Genomic DNA, 23259 nt, shown 5'->3' with positions numbered 1-23259 from the left:
ACATACAAATGCGTAAGAGACATATGAAGAAATGCTCAACATCACTAATCATCAGAGAAAAGCAAATTAAACAACAGTGAGGTATCACCTCACACCTGTCAGAATGGCTGACAACAACAAATCATCAAACAACAAGTGTTGGCGAGGGTGTGGAGAAAAGGGGACTCTAATACAGTGCTGGTAGAAATGCAAATTGGTGCATCCACTATGGAAAACACTATGGTGTTACCTCAAAAAATTAAAAACTGAATTGCCATTTGACCCAGTGATCCCACTTCTAGGAATATACCCTAAGAATCCTGAAACACCAATCAAAAGAATACATGTACCCCCTTGTTCATAGCAGCACTATTTACAATAGCTAAGATCTGGAAACAGTCCACGTGTCCATCAGTAGATGAATGGATAAAAAAGCTGTGGTACATATACACAATGAAGTACTATGCAGCTATAAGAAAGAAAAATCTCTTATCCTTTGAGACATGAAGGGACCTAGAAAGTATTATCCTAAGTGAAACAAGCCAAGCAGAGAAAGACAATTGTCACATGATCTCCCTTATTTTTGGAATATAATGAACATAACAGTCTAAGGAATAGGGTAGACCCACAGACGTGGAAGAAGGGTACAGACTGACAACCCTCAGAGAGTGGGGTGGTGGGGAGAGGGAAGAGATAAACCACGGAACTTATATGCATGTGTGCATAACCGATGAACATGGGCAATAAAGCCGGGTACGGGGTGGAGGGTGTCAATAGGGAAAAAAAAGGAAGAAACATCTGTAACAAAAATAAATTAATAGGAAAAAATAAAACACACACACACACACACACACACACACAAAATTGCTCCCTCTCATGCCATCATGGATTGACTCCCATATTCACTAACAGAGTTATGTAAACACATTTGCACAGAAAGGCCTAACACAAACCTTTTTTAAAATTTTCTTTTAGATAGGGTGGGAGGGAGAGAGAAAGAGAGACACATCTATGTGAGAGAGACACATCAGTTGGCTGCCTTCCTCACGGTCCAACCAGGGCCAGGGATTGAACTCACAACCAAGGTATGTGCCCCTGACCAGGAATCAAACCTGAGACTCTTTGGTTTGCAGGCTGATGCTCTAATCGCTGAGCCAAACCAGCCAGGGCTACACAAACCTTTCTTACGGTTAATTTATTTTGATTAGCCTTGAAAACACTTTGCTTTCACAAACATTATCACATAAAGGAAACATTCACAATCTTTTAAAATAGGAAAGTAAAAACCTGAAATAAAGTTGCCCAGAGATGAATTAATATGAATCTGGTTTTCTTCCCAATCAAAATATCCCATACTAAACTACTTTAGAGCAGATTTTCTTTAATCAGTGATAGAAGAGATTTGCTCTCAGTAGGACAGTCATGTTTCATGGTTACATATTTATCATTGCTGAATGGCTGCAGATCTCCAAAAGTCCTTTCTGTCCCCAAGAGCCCTCGGTGCCCCAATAGGAACATTTTAATTCAAGAATTTAGTCACGTGGTGGGTCTTGGCTATAACTTATTTTTGCAACACTGAGGGCCACTGATTTTAATGATGTGATTTAAAATTTTTTCAAGATCAGAGCATATGGTCAGGCTCAGTTTTTAAATTGTTGTTCAGGTTAATGATGTATCAAAACACATGAATGTTCATCCATGACTTTTCAACTGAAGAGCCAGGCACTAGTTCTATTTGGTCAAGACTTACTAGGATTCTGTACTAGCCAGGACTTTGGCAATTGGCTAAGTTGATTTGACCCAAATACATTCTGGCCGCACCGCTGACTATGAAAATATGTTAATATAATTTAATATATCTCTTTTATTTTTATCCTCACCCAAGGATATTTTTTGCATTTATCTTCAGACAGAACGGGAGGGAGAGAGGGAGGAAGAGAGAGAGGGAAACAGCTACTTGAGAGAGACACATCGAGTGATTGCCACCCACAGGACCCCAACCAGGGCCAGGGACAAACTGCAACCGAGGTACGTGCCCTTAGCGGGAACCGAACCTGAGACTCTCTGGTCCGCAGGCCGACGCTCTAACTGCTGAGCCAAACTGGCCAGGATTAATTTAATACGTCTTAAATGCTTTCAAAATGACTAACTTTAAGGTTGAAAAGCCTGAAGAAAAAGATAGGCAGCAAAGAACTACTTTGAAAGGCAATATTGAATTGTGCAGATGGTCCTGTTTTTTTCACTGTTTTTTAAAAAGTGCCTCATTCAAATGTTCTTGCTAGAGTTCTGACAACAAATATTGATGAAAATGAGAAAAAGTGAGAGAGAATGAGTGATGGATACTTTGCTTAAACTCAACTGCTTTTAAAGTTTTAAAGTTATATTTCTGATATAAAAAAACAGATGTAGCAGGAATCTCTCTAGTATCTTCTGAAATGAAAGAAGGTATTGTAGTGACTTTGGATGCAGACACTACAGAACGTATTTCACTTTCACTTGAGGTTGAAACAACCATTTAGGGCTTGTGAGAACATCTCAAGACTGTTTTATTTTCTCTCTACTTTTATTCTACTGTTATTGCAGTCAATTTTGCTACTAGATATAGAGGCAAGAAAGATGAGGTAGACAGATGACTAGAGAAAGCAACCATGTTCTCTGAGAATCTGTTAGAAATATTCTGGTAACAAACTGTAGAAATGGTCCCTGAAAGTTAAAAAATAAACAAATAAATAAAATAAAAAATAAAAGATTACAAGAAAAATACAGCAGTTATGCTTTAAACTGGAAAAAAAGAAATGTTCTGGAATGGGGAACATGTTGAGTGAAATGCTTTGGTAAAGTTGTGTACACTAGATACTGCCAGAATGCACACTGTAAACATTATTGAGTAACTATAGTTTTTTTAAGGATAGAGGAACTCTCACTTGCCTCTGCAAAGGTATTAAAGAATAAGTTATTTCAGTAGTGTTGCTTTTTTACATTTATTTATTATTGACAGTCTTATAGATGTCCCCCATTTTCCTCCCTTTGCTCCCCTCCACCCAGTCCCTGCCCCACCCCAGGCCTTCACCACACTATTGTCTGTGTCCATGGGCTATGCATATATGCATATAAGTTCTTTGGTTAATCTCTTCCCATCCCCACCCACCCCACTCCCTTCTGAGAACTTTCAGTCTGTTCCATGCATCCATGCCTCTGGACCTATTTTATTCACCAATGCATTTTGTTGATTAGATTCCACATATGAGTGAGATCATGTAATATTTGTCTTTCTCTGACTGCCTTATTTATCTTAGCATAATAATCTCAAGGTCCATCCATGCTGTCTCAAAGGGTAAGAGATCCTTTTTCACAGCTGCATAGTATTCCATGTGCAAATGTACCAGAGCTTTTTTATTCACTCATCTATTGATGGACACTTGGACTGTTTCCAGATCTTAGCTATTGTAAATAATGCTGCTATGAACATAGTTAGGGATGCACATATTCTTTATATATATGTATATGTATGTGTATATATATATATATATATATATATTCCCCTTCCCCCCTCAACAACTCCCTCCTCCCTGCTCCCACCCCCCTCCTGCTTTCCCCAACCTAATGTCTGTGTCCATTGGTTGTGCATTAGGTTGCATATAAGTTTTTTGGTTTATCTCTTTCCACTCCTCCCACCCCCTCATCCCTCCGATGTTTGTCAGTCTGTTCTCTACTTTCAAGACTATGAATCTATTTTGATTGACAGCTTATTTTGTTCATGATGTTCCATAAATAAGTGAGATTATATGGTACTTGTCTTTCTCTGACTGGCTTATTTCACTCAGCATAATACTGTCCAGGTCCCTCCACGTTGTCTCAAAGGGTAAGAGATCTTTCTTTCTTACAGCTGCATAGTATTCCATTGTATAAATGTACCACAGCTTTTTATCTTCATCTACTGATGGACACCAGGGTTGTTTCCAGATCTTTGCTATTGTAAATAGTGCTGCTATGAACATAGGTGTACATATATTCTTTCTGACTGGTGTTTCAGGCTTCTTAGGATATATTCCTAGAAGTGGAATCACTGGGTCAAATGGCAGTTCGATTTTTAATTTTTTGAGGAAACTCCATACTGTTTTCCATAGTGGCTGCACCAGTCTGCATTCCCACTAACAGTGCACTAGGGTTCCTTTCTCTTCACATCCTCACCAGCACTTGTTTGTTGATTTATAGATGGTAGCCATTCTGGCAGGTATGAGGTGCTACCTCATTGTGATTTTGATTTGCATCTCTCTGATGATAGTGGCAGTTGAGCATCTTTTCATATGTCTGTTGGCCATCTGTATGTCCTCTTTGGAGTACTGTTGCTTCAGGTGAGAAGAAAGATGTGTGTATGTGCTGGGAGGGATTGGGGAGGTCATGGTGGAACATAATAGAACATTGGAATAGTGAAAAATCTTTTATTAAAGTTTAACTTTCTGATAATATATGGAGGCCATAACTATGGTATTTGGCATTCTTTGCCATCAGGACTTGATTTATACTAGGCTCTTACATCTTTGAATAAAGTAGTCAATGCATGTGACAGTGATTGGTGAAAATGATGGAAAAAAATTTTAATGAAGTCTACCATTGCTGTCAACAGAAGCACAGACATATTAAAAGGGAATTTAGAGGGCAAATTAGGTTGTTCTAAAAAATCAGTTTTAAGTCATAACCTAATAACTTGATCTTAGTTATTTCACCTCTTTTGACATATAATATTAATTAAATATTAATATATTTAACTAAATATGTATTAAGACACACATTAAATATGTCTATTAAATAATATATCTAATTTTAGATACACTGTTTAAAACTATGTTTGTTTTTTAATTTTATTAATTGGTCTGAGAGAGAGAGAGAGAGGGAAGAGAGAAACATTGATTTGTTCCACTTATTTATTGGTTGATTCTTGTATGTGCCCTGAACAGAGATCAAACCCACAACCTTGGCATATTGGTGATGCCATCACAATAATCTGTTTATTGTTTAACAGGAAAGGAGTGAAGGGGAGACTAGATAATATAGGCATGCCGCTTATACAGCTTTGCCAGAGAACTTCAGTTTAACACTCCAGGTCTGTTTCCCATAGATTTATGGGGAAAGGGACTGGACAGAGGCAGTTTAAGCCCAAGCCCAGTAACATGGATGATGTGGGAAGGTGCTTACCTGTCAATTACTTCTGGGAACCAGTCAGTGGCCAGAATAGGCGTGGCCACTGCAAGGGTGTGACTTCTGAGATACATAATCTCCTGAACAAAGGAAGTTTTTTCTCTCCCTCTCTCTTGGTTCTCTTGGGACTCCTGTTGCAGGGGGAGTACTCCCCTGCATTTGCTCACATGACATACAGCCATGTGAGACCCATGCAATGGATTAATGGAATGAATCTTGCCTGATATTCTGCCAGGCCCAATTTCATCATGGAATGGAAACTATGGACACTGGCCCTGCTTCTACCTCTGCTAAACCCACAGCTGCCCCTTTTCCAGGACTGTGTTAAGGGAACTGAGACTTTACAGCCCAAGGAATGTAACTCCACACAAATAAACTCTTTTACCACATCTCATTCTTCTGTGGGGACTTTGGGAAATGCTTATTTCAGTGGTAACCCAAGAACCTCACTCCCACAAGCAATGTGGAAATCTAGCCCACTGATTTCTCCAGTAACAGATAGGCAAGCCAACCAGGGGAAGTCTGACCAGGAGCGTGGACTTGTGGAACACATGGTAAAGATCCCTCCAGACCAGGACTCAGAGGAAAAGCAGCAAAGAAGGTTAAAGCTGACAGGAATCACACCTGCAGCAGCTCCTGCCTGCATCTGGCCTGCAAAGGGAAGAACAAAAATCTGGCCTGGATTATCTACATTGCAGTGAGAAAAAACTTCACTTCTCTAAACTGGTTTGTCTCTTCTCTCTTGTGCCATTCCGTTTTTTTTGTTTGTTTGTTTGTTTGTTTTTGTCTCTGTGCACCCAGCTGGGCGTGCCTTACAGGCAGCTCCAAAGGCTCCAGAGCAATGGCTCACTATGGAGTCTGGGGCCTGGGGTGGGGAAGTGTAGCTCCCAGCTTCTTTAAGCCCTAGCAGGGACCAGCAACCTGATGTTCCAAGGATTTTCCATCTAAAGCCCAAATTCTCCTCCCGGTTTGCAAAACTCTCTCCCCACCTCTCTGTACTCTGCCTGCGTTTCTACTGTTTGTTTCTCTCTGTTCCCACCCCTTGTGACTTGGAAACACCCCAGAGCAACATGTAAATGATACCAATACACACTTGTTACTGCTTGAATTTACTCCTAGGGCATGAAACCCCAACCGCCCCCAGCATGCAGCAGGAGGGGCCACCAAATCCCACCCCTCTAGCCTGGGACCTAAAGTGCCCCATCACCCTGCAGGCTTAGGGTGCTCCACTGGACTCTGTGGCTATGTGCTGGGGAAGAGAAGGGAGGGGACACTGATTAGAAACTCCATTATAATTCGTTTCCCCTGGCAAGCTGATCCTACTCACTGAGATGGCCCGCTCCTCTCTGTACTACACTGCCTGACTCAGGGCACTGCCCCTGGCAACTGCGTTGCTAGGGAGCAGAAGCCACAGCTTTACTATTCTGCCATTTTGGTTAAGGGCAGAAATTGTCATTGAAATCGCTTGGCTTAAGGGCAGACGCTCTGCCCCAGCGGCCATGTTATTTGGGGCAAAAGGTTGTAACCCAGCAACGAAACCAAACTTCTCAGCTGCAAATCTTTAACCTAATTCTTGTTAGTCTTTTGCAAACACAATTACGTTTTAAATTTATACAATGTTACTGCTTGTTAACTAATGCTTCTTCCACAGATATGGTTAATAGAAAAGACTAAAATATACAGATACTCAAAGAAATAAAATATTTTTGTTACTTGATATGAAAACTGACTAAAAATATAATTTAAACTCAGGGCCTGGGATTTTAAATTTTATCCAGTCAAATTAACTGAGAATGCTAATTCCTTTTCCAAAGGAAGCTGTCTCACTGCTACCAAGCCTCTAAAGGGACCGAGGCCATTAGAAAAACAGAGACAGTGACAGGTTACTAGCTACTAAAAGCCAATTAAAAGAGCCAGACTTTTTTCTATCTCAGACAGTAGGTACAATAGACATCCTTTGTACAGACAGACACAGGGATGAAAGTCTCCAGTAATATCAGAGGCCATCAAAATCACCCATGTTGAGTTAAGTAAGTCCAACCAAATAGTGTTGATCAACACTGACATTGGTAACCCTCCATATCTGGACAAAATTGTATTGCCATTTTGGGAAGGTCTTTGCCCCAGCATAGGAAAGGAGGGGCATGTCTCTGGACACAAATATTGGCATTGGGGATCCTGTGCTGATCCTAGACCCTGACACATGACCAAAAACTGATAAAAAATTGAGACCATTCATACTTTTTCTCAACTTTCTAATCTCTCTCCCACAGGAGGAGATTCTCTTCTCTCCCCAAAATGAACAATAATGCAATTTTTCATTCCTCAGGAGTGCCCACTCTGGCATGGACTTTTATTCTGAGTTTGTCAAAAGAAACTGCCTTTATGATGCTAGTATCTGGTCTCCAGTACACTTACCTGAGTAATCTATTGGAATGCAGATTCTGAAATAGATCATATCTAAACTAATCAGTTTAACTCAGTTCACCTATGGTTTGCTAAATCATCAACTTTTAATGTTTGCCAATAAGAAAGCCTTTGTTTCTAAAAGTTATAGAATGTGTTTGCTAGTCTAGGGGATGATAATTGCTCACTTTAGCTTTTACCTCCCTACCTAATCATTCCAGAATTTGGCAATTCTTAATGAGTGAGTCATGGCAATACATCTTTTTACGTAAATCCAATAAGACAAGTTCAAAACTATATAGTCTTATTGACTAAGACTTTAACTCGAGTGTCATGTGTAAAAGAGACATATTTGGTTTCTGGATGCCACCAGAAAGTCTTAAGGAATTGAGATTGACTCTCAAAGCTAATTGAAGCTGATTAGAAGCCACTTACAAGAAAAGGCCTAATACCTTGCTTGGTCACATGGTTCATGACAGATTTTCCAGGAGAAGAACAAAGGTTGCTTTCCTGAAAGATCACAAGAAAGGAACCCCAGGATATGTTGGGAACTTCAAAGACTTAAGGACATGACCCAAATCTACAAGTGTTCCAGGCACAGCCTGATGGCAATTGTGACTTTGGCTTCTCTCTCCTGGGGGGGGGGGGGGGGAGTGACTGCTCACTAGGGTGCAGTCTAAAGATTCCTTATAAATAAGAGAGATTCCAGCAAAGAAAATTTGAGAAAGCCTATGCAATCAATGTAATCAATTGCTACTCATGTCATCTTTGTACAAATAATCAATTGAAACTAGAACTAAACATAAGTGTAATCTTAGGGAGAGAAAAAAGTGTACTTCAATGAAAACCACAATGCCCAACTGTGGGTATTAAACTCCAATGCAGTTAACTGTCTTCAAGGTTTTATTTTTAAGGCTGTGTCTGTGTGTGCCATACAGACCTCAGCACTTAATGGCATCACCAGAGCTATTCTAACTACGGACAATCTATCATATGCTTGCTTTCATTCCCGCAAACGCCTTACATTTAAAAGGCTTCTCGACTGGTTTATGATTTGCTGTGTTTATTAACCTTTATGTTTTGTTTGCTTCTGTTTTTATAGAATGTATGCCTATGTTTGCTTACTTACACAATATAGGCCTCGCTTTAGAAGCCATCTACATTACTGTCTTCTGAAATGAGACTCAACAGTCTGGACTTATGGTTGAGAGCCAATGAAACATGAATGGTCTATCGGCTTCATTTGAAACTGCTTTTTCTTTTCTGCCCAAACAGGTCACACAGAAAAGGCCCACAGTTTCTCATGGGGAAAATCTTAAAATATTTTCCTTAGCTTAATTTGGGTTAAATGTGGTGAACAAAGGACTTCAGACAGGTGTGATACACCTGCCTCCAGGAAAGCCACTACTCCAACCCATCTGAGGACACTATAAATTAATCTTTTCCTTTGTCACACAGGTATTTGCCTCTCACTTAGCCTTTAGTTGTTATAAATCTCGTCATTTTTGAATTGTGCTTTTTAACCTCTTGTCAAGTTTATCATTTCTAAAATACAGTAAGAATGCAGCTCGTCCAACATGTCAACCTCTTGGACATCGCCCAGGCCAATTACCAGGGACACCAGCCTGACCTGGACTTTGCTGAATCCCTCTTCCATGCATATAGACTCCTCTCCATTTTTTCTTCCCCCTTCTTCTCTTAGACAGGGAAAACTTCTAAGCCTTGGAATAGACAGGTCTGCATCCCTTGACAGCAGAAAGCGGTTATAAAAAAAAAAAAAAAAAAAAAAAAAAAGACCTTTGCCCACTTCTCCTTTATATCATTACCAAGAGGTTCCATTTTCCTCAGGGGGGATTTGATACATTACAATAATCTGGTTATTATTTAACAGGAAAGGAGTGAAGGGGAGACTAGATAATATAGGCATGCCGCTTATACAGCTTTGCCAGAGAACTACAGTTTAACACTCCAGGTCTGTTTCCCATAGATGTATGGGGGAAGGGACTGGACAGAGGCAGTTTAGGCACATACCCATTAAGGTGTGAGTAATGTGGGAAAGTGCCTGGGAACCAGTCAGTGGCCAGAATAGGCGTGGCCACTGCAAGGGTGTGACTTCTGAGATACATAATCTCCTGAACAAAGGAAGTTTTTTCTCTCCCTCTCTCTTGGTTCTCTTGGGACTCCTGTTGCAGGGGGAGTACTCCCCTGCATTTGCTCACATGACATACAGCCATGTGAGACCCATGCAATGGATTAATGGAATGAATCTTGCCTGATATTCTGCCAGGCCCAATTTCATCATGGAATGGAAACTGGACACTGGCCCTGCTTCTACCTCTGCTAAACCCACAGCTGCCCCTTTTCCAGGACTGTGTTAAGGGAACTGAGACTTTACAACACCAGGAATCAGGAATGTAACTCCACACAAATAAAAGTATTTTAGCACATCTCATTCTCCTGTGGGGGCTTCTGAAAATGCTTATTTCAGCGGTACCCCAAGAACCTCACCCCTATGAGTGATGGGGAAATCTAGCCCCCTGATTTCTCCAGTAACATTGGGACAATGCTCTAACCAACTTAGCTACCTGACCTGGTTGTTTATTTTGTTTAGATGAGGTTAAAAACAAAGATTGTATGGGGAGAAAAGCACAGACCTTTTTAGACCTATTTTCAAGAGCAAAGTAGGGCCCTATGTAGCTGTAACTAGACTCAAGAATTGGCACACTAAAGCTTGGAGTTAAGAAAGTATCCTGATTTAGAAGAAAGCATATATTAAAATTGAGTATAGGATATAACTCAGTATTTTCCAAAAGCATCTGTCTGTTTTTAATATACAATGAATCAGCTGTTATGTAAACATTCTGCAGCCAGATCAGTGGTTGCTGGGGGTGGAGAAAGGGTTGCAAAAGGTGATGGTTTCATAGGTGTGTATACATATGTCAAAAATCATCAAAATGTACACTTTTGATATATGTGTACCTTATGTTATATATTAGTTATGTTTCAATTAAGCAGTTTTTAAAAAATAACTTCTGCAGCCTATGGTATCTGGTATCTGCTCTTTTCTTATTAAAATTCCTATTCTAATCTCCCAGGCTTTAGTCATGACTCACACAATCTTTGGTTATGGGTTCAGATGCCTCTTACCGTTTACAGTGATGGCAGATAGAGGGGGACTTCTGATGGGGGAGGGAATTGCTACTGCATTTCTCAGTTTTGACCCTTTTCTGAGCAAGTTTATGTTAGCAGTTGTGAATTGCTTCCTTCTTATAGTTTGTTATTATGTAAGTTAACTCTTTATATTGGACAAATTTAATACAAAATTAACACATTTATTGTAAACATTTAAACACTGAAGCAACAAGAAGTGTTCAAGGTAAAATTGGAAAGTTCATTCCTCTCCTATACTTCCATTCCATTTCCCAGGGGAAATATTGTTGAAAATTTGATGTACATCTTTCCAGACTTTATATGTAGAGAGGTATGTGTGTGTTTGTGCGTGGACACATGCCCATGCATGTGTTGGGGGGGGCACAAAAAATAATTTCCCTCCCACCTTCTAAGTTCTTTTAGCTGGACTAATAATTAAATTAACATGAGACAGATTAACAGGAGAAAATGTCTAAATTGTATTACAGATTTACATGTGGGGCTGTCATAAGTTATGAGAGCAGAAGACATATTGGGCAGTTGAGATGTATATGCCATTTTGAACAAAAGAGAAGTGGGGTAGAGGTCTGGCACTTCAAAAGAAAAGTAGGCAATTTACAGGTATACAAAGAGCAAACATGTGGTGAACAAATTCTTGCTGGGCTACCTGGAAACAATGGGACACAGAGGAGAGTCTAACAAACAGGCTTTGCTAGATTTCTCACTGACACATTTAGTTTTTCTTGTGATGCTAAGGTAATGCTCCCTTTAAGCAGGATTTCCTACTTGAATTCATTTAGGAAGTTAATGGAGAGAGTCAACAGTTCTTTCTGAGTCTTTTGTTTCTTAATAACTAGCTTAAAAATCAACATCCCAAAAGGCACATTTCTGGGGTGGTAAAACTTTGGTTCCCCTCGTGATTATATTGCTTATATTTATTATATTACTTTTACAAAAGAAACATCATATTACACATTCTTATTGTGTAATTTGCTTTTTATTTTTCCCTCTAAAAAGAATCATGAGCACTGTTACCTCTCAGTAATTATAGATCTACCCTTTCCTCTCTCCCGCCTTCCTTTTCTTTTCTTCTTCGTTCTCTCCTTTTCCTCTTCCTCCACCTTCTTCTCCTCTTCCCCCTTTCTCCAACTCCTTCTTCTTCATTTTTGTTAGTTTTGGGACTGAGGTCTTAAGGAAGGGGCATCACAATGGGAGTTATCACTATTGTGCACCTATATGCCAGCCACTGTCTAGTTAATTTTTAGGGACCTGGCAGAAGTTGCTGCAGTATTGGAACCATGACATATGTAAAAAGCCTACTTCTTGGTACATATGAGGTCCTAAGTAATTTTAAAAAAAATAAGATTAGAAAATTAGTTCTTTATTCTGGGAGAGTATTTTAAGATGAAATATTCATACACTTTTAATTTTAAAATCTAAAGCCTGTGAACAACTGGAGAAGATATGAGAGAAGAATAAATGTTTAATTTGTTGGTGGTGCTGTTGGAAATAAGAAATTTGAGTTGCAGATTATAAGGGAGGCAAGTTTTTTTCATTGTTAAAAGCAATCGGGTCTTCTTGGGAGAGTTAGAAATTAACTTAAATGCTTCCTAATCAAGGTGTAGAGTCCTTTCACTGGAGAAATGACTGTGAAAAGTTAAACTATAGAGCAGAAGTCATGAACTGGCAAGCCAATGAGGCCTATAGAAATGTTTATTCATAATTTGTAATGCTTTTAAATTGTGTTAATTTATTGTCAACATCTGAAAATGTAATTTTACATAAAGACCTAGATTTTTGGCCTCTCTAGTATAACAGGAGTAGCTGGGCACATTGTCCCTCCTTCCCTCATTGCAGCTAGAGCTGAGAAGCAGTGTCCCTTTGGATGGAACATACCTCTCATTTTCTGTTCAGTGTCCTTTGCTCACTGAGACCATCTTGCTGTTCATGTGGTCACTGAGTTGTGACCTCTGCTGTAGAATTTACTGCTTAGTTTTGCTTTGGTGTGAGATGGAAATGGTAGCCATTTTTTAATGTCAAAAAAAAAGTCTGGTGTGGCTCAGTGGATTGAGTGTTGTTGCATGGACTGAGGAGTCACTGGTTTGATTCCAGATCAGGGCACATGCTCGGGTTGTAGGCTTGATCCCCAATAGGGGATGTGCAGGAGGCAGCCAATTGATGTTTTTCTTTCATCAATGTATCTGTCTCTCTCTCCCTTCCTCTATCTCTAAAAAAAAAAATCAAAACAAGTCATAGCTTATGTTTATTGAGAACTTCCTGTGTGTCAGGCACTGTTCTAAGAATTTCACATGTATTCTCTCATTTCACCTTCCCCAAATCCTATTATTTCTATTTCCCAGTTAAGGAAACTGAAACAGTACATGGCAACTCTTTGAAACCTCTAAAACACATTAAATAAATGTAAGTTATTGTTTTATGTCTCCCTATAGTATCCTTTCCCCTCTCAGTTTGACTTAAGTCCAGCAAATGCTAGCACCATTCTAAGTCCAAACTTGTGTCTTGCTCCATTTGTTTGAAAATGTTCCCTTTTGCCGTCCAAGCTTGCCTGAAGATATGATGACTGTCACGGTGATATATGATAACTCTGAGGCAACAGATCTCTGTACAGCTCAGCACCTCTACATCAAACCCATAGCATAATTCATGATCAACATATTGCTACCAAAGAGTACAGAACCTATGAGGCCTTTCTCAAACTGGGAAGTTCTTGATCAACTGAGGGGCTTGATTTGCCCTGATTAGTTCACCACAGTCGACTCTCCAAGAATATGAAGGACTTCATCTGGTTCAAGGGGGAGGCTGAAACATAAAGTTTGGTTCAAATCCTGAAGGCAAAATTACATGGAAAGATCATCAAGCTAAATGGTTTGAAAACAGACTTAAAAATAGTGGCTACAGATGCCCAGGGAGAGTGGGATCACTTTCCCAAGAAATAAGAGGCCCCATCAAGTGATGGGACTGATGAGTTGGACCATAACATGAGCCTGGATTCCATACATTTTGAAGGCTTGCCCTGCAAGTGGTTTGCACCTGAGGTTCCAGTGGGGAGAAGCTATGTGAAGAGATCCTCCAGGTTGTCTTTGAGAGTTTTGGAAAGATCAAGAATGTGGATATGCCTATACTTGACCCCTACACAGAGGTAATGACTGTTGGAAGCTTTGAGGATTTTAGCTTCAGCTTACAGACATTTGAGGCCTTTATACAGTACCAAGAGTCAACAGACTGGCTAAAAGCCATAGAGTCCCTTTGAGGGATGAAGCTGATGCTTAAAAGAATGATGGAAAAGTTGTAGCATGTAATATTAAGGTAAGGTAGCCAGTGTTTCTTTTATTTCCCACTGTTCATGTGGTCCTAAGTAAAAGCTATAAGGAAGCATCTAGAATACATTTCCTTAGACTCTACTAAGCTCTGATCAATAGTTCATGTAAATATTTGTATTGTCATTAGCAAATGGATGCTTAGGATGAAAAATAATTCTGATTTGAACATTCTTTTACTATGAGGCATGCTACCAGCTGAGTTTTAAAGTGATTGTTGTTATAATCTGGGGTTCTGCTCTTACTTCTTCAAAGCATTAAAGGATGTTTCATGGCTTTCATAGAAATATCTCGTGTGCTTATTCTACTTGACAATCTGCTGAGAGAGAGGAATATATGCAATTCGAAAGCACAAAGAGAACAGTTTACTCTTTTTATTATTGGCATCGCTATATTTTCAAGATGTCAGGTAAATTGTTAAAACATAATCCCAACAAACTTGGATTCTTTCCTTTCAAACTCAGCCTGTCTGTCCCGTCATGTCACCTTGTTGATGTCTGACTGCTTAGTCATCTCCTTGAAATCTTAATCCAGCAGAGGTAAAGATGCTTCTAAACCCTCTCTTTTCTCTAAATTAATCTTTAGCATGAATTTATGCCTTTAGCTTAAGTAGCTTCCTATGTATGAATGTGTGTGTATGTTATGTGTGAAGTTACTTATGTTAAAATGTACATTTTAAAATTATGAGCTATTCAGTCAGACAAAAGATATAGCAAGGACTGTAATGACCACACATATACCATTGCCCAGCTGCCCAGCTTGTGCCCATCAAAGTCTGTGCCTGTAATGGCCTTGTGATGTCACCTGTGACTGTGAAGTGAGCTCCTCAAGGTTCTGCCAAAGAAAATTCTGGAACCCACAGGACTGTTTAAAAGGCTCAGCAGAAGCAGTAGAACAGAATGGGTACTGGGATATAGAAAGAACATTTTTCATTTGGTTTTGAATTGCCTGTGTCCATGTTAGTTTTATTTCTCTGGCCTGAGACACATTGGGTAACTTGTATAATGCAACTTTGAAATATTTGGGGGCAGTAAAGGAGCCATAAGGAGGAAAAATCAAGAAAGGCTAAAATTGCAAGAGCTGGAGGAAGAAAGAAGAAAATAAGAGAGAAGAGAAAGAAGCTGTAAGGTAAGGAGACCAACTTTAACAAACAAGGTTGGTTTTTTTTTTACCTTTCATTTATAGATTTATCTCTTTGGATGACTGGCTAGACTTGATAGATTACATTAAGGTGGGGAGGGGGGCAGAAATTGGTTCAGAATGGAGAACTCCATGGGAGCCTGCAGTCTTTCAGCTGTGCTGTTACAAAGTCAAAATGAAAAAAAATTGTTGAAAACAAGAGATTTTAAAAGAAATTATCCTTGCCTGACCAGTGTGGCTCAGTGGTTGAGCGTCAACCCATGCACCAAGAGGTCACTGGTTCAGTTCCCCATCAGGGCACATGCCCAGGTCATGGGCCAGATCCGCAGTGGGGGGCATGTGGGAGGCAGCCAATTGATGTTCTCTTATCATCAATGTTTCTATCTCTCCCTCTCCCTTCCTCTCTCTCTGAAATCAATAAAGAAAAAAAAAAAAAGCTAAAAAAAGAGAGCGAGCCCTGGCCGGTTTGGCTCAGCAGTTAGAGCATCGACCTGCGGTCCGGAGAGACCCGGGTTCGGTTCCCACTAAGGGCATGTACTTCGGTTGCAGTTTGTCCCCGGCCCTGGTTGGTCATGCGGTGGCAGCCACTCGATGTTTCTCTCTCTCTGTCTCTTCCTCTCTCTCCCTCCCACTCTATCTGTACAAAAAATGGAAAAATGTCCTCGGGTGAGGATAAAAAAAAAAAAGAGTGAGAACAATTGTTAGGGAGAACAATGAGAAATAATAAGACTAGCCTGGTTAATTAAGCTAAAGTGGTTTTTAGAAAGGCCAGAAACTTTTATAATAAAAACTCTAACCTACCAAATTTTTAAAAAGTAGAAATTTACCTAAAATTTACCAACTTTTAACTAGCTTGCCAATCTAAAATGTTTTTTTAAAAACCTCTTTTTAGATCTAGAAAAGGTATTCTTCCATAGGATGGTCAATATTCAAACTAACCCTTAGGCAAGAAGGCATGGATTGATTTGTTGGCACTATATTTCTTGTTGACCTAACTTCTTTCTATGAATCTTTTTTCTTCGAACTTATCATTGTTTCCCAATTTAGGAACTTGAGACTAGAAAGGGCTATTGGATTGTCAAAGGTTTTTCAAGAAGGCACAAATGAGCCAGAACTTCAGGGCTCTGAAAACCAGTTGTACCTTCTGGCCCCTCCCCTTCCATGTTTATTCTTCTAGTCTTTCATGTAAATTACAGCCATTCAAGAAGGGAGATAAAGAGTATCCTTCCTTGTGCCTTTCTTTTTTTGGCTGTCAAGGTGATAGGAGTTACTTGAGGTAACATCTGTGAAACCTGACTAGAAGTTGTGCCTAGTCAAAGTAACTATTCCCCTCAAATTTCTAGACTGAACATGCAGTCTAGATAATAATTTAGCTTTTGGCTAAGTCCTCACTCAGATAACTGTCCTTTTTTTTCTTTTGGTCTTTCCTCATGTTTCTATAAGGGCCTAACCAAAAGAGTTTGTATTTTCAGAAAACAGTATTAAAAAAAAAAAAAGCCCATATTCTTCTAAGCTAGTATGTTTTTATGATAGTGTACTGTGCTGTAATATGTATTAAGGACCAGTTCTCACCCTTACAGTTTTCCGAGTGCCTTGACTTACCTTTATTTGGCTATGTGAAACCAGCTCATGGAAGGTTTGCATGTAAAAAAAAAAAAAAATGAAATCATTACTGTTAAAGCTGGTCTGGTAATCCCTGCATGTGGTTTTGTTACTGGCGAGATGAGGAGACCTTGATTCTTGTCTTCTTGAAGGAAATATTTCAATCAAGAGACAAAGTGTAGAAAAGAAAACAAGAATTTCTTGACTGCAGCAAAAGTATACTTAGGACAGTGAAATAAAGATCATAGAAGAAGCAACAGGAGAACCTAGGCTGGGCTGCTTTGGCTCACTGAGAAGTCAGGGAAAAGGGGGCCTTGGAGACAGGTTCAGGGACTTAGCCTGGGAAGAACTGCTGCTGCCCATTGCTACCCTAGTTGCAAGTCTCATGGGGTCCCTTGGAGTTTAGGAGGTGTACCTGTGGGGGAAAGAGAGGGGGAATGGAATGGCAAGGGTGGACTCCCTAGAGGGGGAGCACCCTGGGCCCTTTGTTTTCAGGGGTTTTAAAGGCTGGGCATTTGAAGGGGTCTTGTGGGAAGGATCAGTAGGATATTCATCAGCTCTATGCTGATGCACCAAAATGAGATTTATTCTCTTAATTTGTCTGTCCTTAGGTGTAGTTGGCAAATGGCACTAATTGGATTCCTGCTATCTCTCTCCTTGAGTAGTGTAATTTAAGCCTTTACCCTCTATTTGGTGAGGAGAAGTGCAAAGCATTTACTCTTAAGTGTCCTTGGTTTAGGGAAGATAGGATTTACTAGGTGGCTGCAAACTGCTGGTTAACTATGTCTTTGTTTCCTCATTTCACTTCTCCTGGAATTTTCCTAGTTTTGTGGTATTCCATAACAGTTTGAGAAAGTGGGGGCTAGAGGCTCGTCCTTTGATTTTTGTAGTCCTGTTTTTCTATTCTCTATGTACATGCTTGTAATTGACCAACTCAGTTTTGCATCTTTCCTCTTTGATGAATGCATCACAGTGTCTTTTGTCTTCAGTTGTCTCCGTCAGGCCCCGTGGTTAGCAGTGAGATTCCTGGAAACTTAGATGATCTGTTGTTTGTCCATGTTGCCCTCTCCTCTCCCCACCCTCAGTGGGGAAGGAGTGGGGAGGAGAGCAAATGCCAAATAAATATCTTCTGACTAACTGACCTTTAATCACTGTCCAGAAAAAGAAAGGAGAAAGAGAGGAAAGCCCAGGAAAAGAGGAATAAGGCTGGGGCCCTAAAAAAAAGGGGGGGGGGGACAGATACCAGCAAAGAAAGTGGACAGAGCTAAAGCTGAGGTGCCTCTGGAAGAGAGGACATTCCTACTGGGTCAGAGGTGGTGGAGGCCTTCTGGTTGCTAATGGTGCTTCTGAGGAAAATTGCAGTCAGGCTCTTTCCCATTTATTCGTTGTTCAGTTTTGGTAGATACCAAACTTTTTGAGATACAACCCTTACCGTTAAGCGGTCACCTATTTAAAATAGATTTCATGGAAGACACATTGCACTCATTATGGTTTATTTTCAATAGGCTTGTCTCTAATAACCCCAATTGTGGGTTTATAAAAGGTGTACCCAAATTCTTCCAAGGAATTGTGTCTCACCCTTGCCATCTGTCACACACATTTTGTGTTGCTAAACTTTAGGATGGTTTTACCCAGGGCAGTATACTAGTATATCTGCTTTTCTAGGTAGATACAGAAAATGTGAGCAGGAAGAAATGGATGGTGTGGGTGTTTTGTAGTCTTCCATTAAATTTACTTGTCCATTTATCTGCAACAGGTTTGAATGAGAAGGGAAAGCCTTGAGCAGATAGCTTTGTATAGCAAGCTCATGTTAGTGTAGTCTTAAAGTATTTGCTAAGGAATTTCTCACATCGCAGAGCAATTGTTTTGTTTGGAAAGTTTCAATTTTGGAAGTTCTTTTTTTTCACTTACTGACCTCCTAAAGATAACCAGATTCAGTAGATGTCCCAGAGTAAAGGCCAGAAAGGCTTCGAAACTGTTCATTTAAAAATCCATATTCAATGTTTTTCAGTACTGTACAAAGAATAAATGGCATTAGTAGATAGAGTTGATTTAATGCATATTTGTAATCTCAGTCTTCTCACTAGTGTGAACAGTCAAACAGTGAAACAGGATCAGAAAAATATCACATTTCCATTTATAATGAAACTAGCTGGATCTTTTAAAATTTACATTAATGACCACCAAGGGTGACTTCTTTTAAAGAATTTCTCTTTAAATGTGAGTAATGCCTAATTCTTGGCCCCATTGATACCTTATACTGACTACACAGCCCCTACATTCTAATCCCAGATAATGGGTGAGCACCGTGCCATGATTCACACAAACTGCCAAAGGAAGTATGGTACAAACTCTCCTAGCGAGGTGGAACAATGGGCAGCACCTTTCACCTGCCCTGCGGTTGTGCGGAGCAGATAGCACCACAGATAGAACATTATCATAGCCACATTTTCTACTTCCCATGTTGCTTCTGACTGAGGGTGGGTAGAGACACTCTCACCTGCAATCTGTAGGAAGAAGCTGGAATGAAAAACAGAAAGACAGGTTATCTTTGAAGCCAGTTGACTCTACTGAAGACACATTTCACTCACAAGTCTTTTCTTGTTCTGAGATTTTCTGGGAGGGCTATAGAGCATTTCTTATTTCTCTTCATATCCCTAGTTTGTGAACAAATTAAAAAGTGTCATGTGCTTTGAAGGTATTTAAATTGTGGTACCTTGTAACATAAGTATGAGCACAGATCTAATAAAAGCAGCTCATATTAGACTGAGACATTTAATTTCATGCTTCCTATTTCCTCAGTGCAACATGTTCCTAATTTGGATCTATCTTAGGTGTTATTAGAAACCTCTTACAACAATGTCAGAAAACCAAATTTTCCTTGACATTTTTAATCTGTTTAGTTTTTTCATGTCAGATTTTTAACTTTTTTCTTTGAAGGAATCCACACAGTTTAACCCACAGGAAGTAGATGTTGCAGGCTCTGAAGCTAATCATGGTCTGTGGGACACAGTGAAAACTCTGAAGAAAGAAAAGTTAAATGCTCAGTATCTTCAAAATCAGGAGGAAATGCCAAGATATGAAGTTACCAATTTAGACAATAAAGGGAAACAAAATGTGGAGAAAAGATCTATGGCTCAGTTGGGTAAATCTCCCCTCTACAATTTAGAAAAAACATTAAGAGATATAGTTAGACAAAAGATAACTGGAATATCATTAACCAATGGATACAATAACAGTTTTGGCTCTGTGCAGAATTCCTTTCGAATTGTAGTAGTTGGACATAAACCTCTTGAGAGAGAAGACCACGTCAGTTCTAATAAATCTGGTCCTTCCAGATTATCTGAGAGAAACCATGGCAGGAAAAAGAAAATCTATGAAACATGTGATGTTATTGACTTTCTATTAAACTATTATTATCACATTCCAAAATATCCTTCTATTTGCCTAGAACCAAGTCACCCAACAAACACATGTCAGTGGCAGAGGTCTGTCCATGCTAAAGAAAATGGATTTCAAATCAATTTGAGAAAGTACAATTGTGACTCAACTAAGTTGAGCCAAATGCGAAACCTGCAAAGGAGAGAACAGGTTCAAGAAGGTGGTTACTTGGCAAAGATTCATACTCAGAATCCTGTGCAAAAACCACAAAATAGAGAAAAAGTGAATTATGCCAAAGAATGTTCTAAGGAGTTTAAAAATCATCACAAGGAAATAGCCAGTAAGGCTGATAATCAGCTGACCCCAAGTGATGGAAAGGGCTATTTGTTGGAAAAGACCCATGCTTACCAGGTCAAAGATTCAAAATCCAGAAGTCAAAACCAAGTTTCCTCATCCATAAGGTCAGCAGACTTAGTGTTGGAGTTGACAGATTTCTTCGAGGAAATTAGTAGTGGTTCTGAATGCTTCAGTGAAACCCTTACCGTAAACAAAGAGGAGAAAGAGAAATCTGTGGTCACATATGAAAATGCTCCAGAAGGAGGTACTCTTCATGCTGATAAAATCATCACTTACAATCAAGAAATTAGATCACGTCAGCCAACCTTGTATTCAAAGTGGAAACATTTTGGGGAGAAGAAACATTGTAACCAGCTTAGGAATACAGTCTCAAGGTCCACATATGAACAGAGACGTTCATTGCTTGAAGGTGGAAACAATTCCATGAGAGCTGAGAACAGCAACAGAAAAAGGGAGAAAATTGTAGCCCCCAAACACTTGTTTGATAAGGGCAACTACCACAAATCTAGTTCCAGTTACCTTTTAACCAATAGTCCAAGAAGGAGGAGGAGGTTTAGTAACGATACATTTGACCAAAAAGTGAACTACAGGCCCTTTCATATTCCAACAACATCATCAAAATGTACTAATACTTTCTATTCAAGGCATTTTCCCCAAAGAAGAGAGACTCTGTGGAAGTCAGAATATAACCGGGACACCAGGAGGTTCAAAAGACATGAGCATTCTACTGATTTCAGGCTAACTTCTCATAATTATCATGTTAGACGTAACAGTCAGAAGTACATTGACTCTAGAAGATATTTAAGGAAATATCCTAGTTCTTCATATTTTTAAATATTTTGAAGGTCTTTTAGATCAGGGACACCCTTATTTACAATAAACAATTTATAAGAAGAACATTTAAAACAAAAAATGTAGTTAGCAACAAGAGCAAGAGAGCGACATTTAAAAGCTTGAGTAAGATCAAATGAAAAACCTTGTTTCTCTTGCCAAACTATAAAACATAGGTCAAAATCACTGCAGGTGTGTCGGCAAACTTTGGAAATACAAAACATCTAGTTTCTGAAAGTTGGTAAAACAATGTGCTTGCAAAACTTCTTGATCTAAAACAGACATTTCTTCAGTTCAACGACAACTTTAATTTGGTGCCAGTGAAGGAGCAAATTAACATCAAGAGATATTGAGACAGCTTTGTTGGCCCTTTAACTATCACAAGGTCATCTTTAGTATCATTTATCTTCAAAGAGGACAACAGCGGATAAGGATCTTTTCATATGTTCTTTGATTTGGTCAGAACACCACGTACAAGAAACTTTATTGACTTTCATGTAGAAACAACTATAGACAAAAGAAATGAGACAACAGGTAGAACATAGACTTCATGATATTAGAGGGGCTTATGGGCACCCATCAGAAGGAAATTAATCTTATTACTATTGTTCATACTACTCAAAGAATTTTCCTTTTAAAAACAATGTCTTATAAGAAGAATCTAAAAGGGGCTCAGATTGTCCTTTGAGGCTTAAAGGGACATTGAACAATTAGCAGAGTTGTCTTTGAAGAACCCCATGCCATTCCAGCCTAGAAAATCAACAGGATTAAAGTGATACAACCAGTGGGATTGGCAAAGAAAATATTGAAAGATGGCACTTGGGAAGAGAGGACAACAGTATTCCATTTCTGGTTATGTAATTCTTTCCACCCAGGGTTGGGTGACATCAGTTTGTAAAAAGCCACTAAATATCCCCCAAATGACTTTTTTAAACAGTAACAACTGCCTCCTCAATCCTCAATAATGCCATGGAGTTAGGAAGAGTCAAGGGCAATGCCCATAGTTTTCTAGCTGGGGAAAGTGGTATGTGTGTAGGATTTGTAAACTCTTAATATAAGCAATTTATCTTTTTACCTGCTACTGGTTTTGGACTTCATGAATATGTTTTTTAATTGGCTATTTTACAGATTCATAAAGACTCACATCTTAATGCAGTGCATGTTCTATCGAAAGCTTGACTGATTCATTCTGCCTTATATTGGGTTTAGGACCTCAGGGGCAGTGGATGACCTTTTATTCCCAACAAAGTTATACATGACTTGGCAACTAAAGATATCAATGGGATCAGACTACAAGCAGCACGAAAAGGTGATTTTAATCCTCAGAAGTATTGAAGACAACATTTTCATATCACATGTTTCATTTCCAATAGTCCTAACTTGATAGACAAGTACCAGCTGGTAAAGTCAAGGTAGGATGCCAATCAGTGTGGTTGATCAGAATGACGAGGCACAGTGTGTACTCATAACCAGCCTCTTGAGCAACCTAATATCTGAAGGGGCTACAGAATCTTCTAATTTATCTAAAGTGAGAGCCACGTGTTGTTTCATCGATGTCTTCTAATCACATTTAATAGAGGAATGCTAGTACATGCAAAGGTTGAGAAATGAATGTAACAAAGCAGATTATGTTTACTATTAAGATAATAACCAACAAATGATTTGTTGACTCTCTTGTCTTCAATTCCACTTTCAAGCCAGTGACTCTACCCTCAAAACTAGGTTTGGCTTGTCAAATCTGAAAAATTGCCCATGGGGCAAATGCCTTTTCTCTTCTGAAGACTGGCACTGACTATTAATATCCAAAGTACTGTTGTTCAAGCAGTCTTTTAAACCTATTAACTGCTTGTGTTTTGTCAGACAACTTTCAGCAACT

General features: G+C 39.3%; 1 protein-coding gene across 1 annotated transcript; it reads left to right on the top strand.

Moving 5' to 3' along the window:
* Positions 1 to 5639: 5639 nt before the first annotated feature.
* On the top strand, positions 5640 to 21395 carry LOC118635295 (A-kinase anchor protein 17B). The gene is given in 13 exon segments (XM_036270060.1): positions 5640 to 5779; positions 13296 to 13504; positions 13507 to 13785; positions 13788 to 14024; positions 14027 to 14094; positions 14990 to 15008; positions 15109 to 15172; positions 15174 to 15200; positions 17974 to 18046; positions 18049 to 18067; positions 18070 to 18126; positions 18129 to 18175; positions 19755 to 21395. Coding segments are annotated over 13 exon segments (2880 nt in total).
* Positions 21396 to 23259: the final 1864 nt, after the last annotated feature.

Source organism: Molossus molossus, unplaced genomic scaffold (genome assembly GCF_014108415.1).
Source record: "Molossus molossus isolate mMolMol1 unplaced genomic scaffold, mMolMol1.p scaffold_m16_p_2, whole genome shotgun sequence".
NCBI classification, from domain to species: domain Eukaryota; kingdom Metazoa; phylum Chordata; class Mammalia; order Chiroptera; family Molossidae; genus Molossus; species Molossus molossus.
Note: the sequence above shows the minus strand (reverse complement) of the source record. Positions and strands in the feature narration are given on the sequence as shown.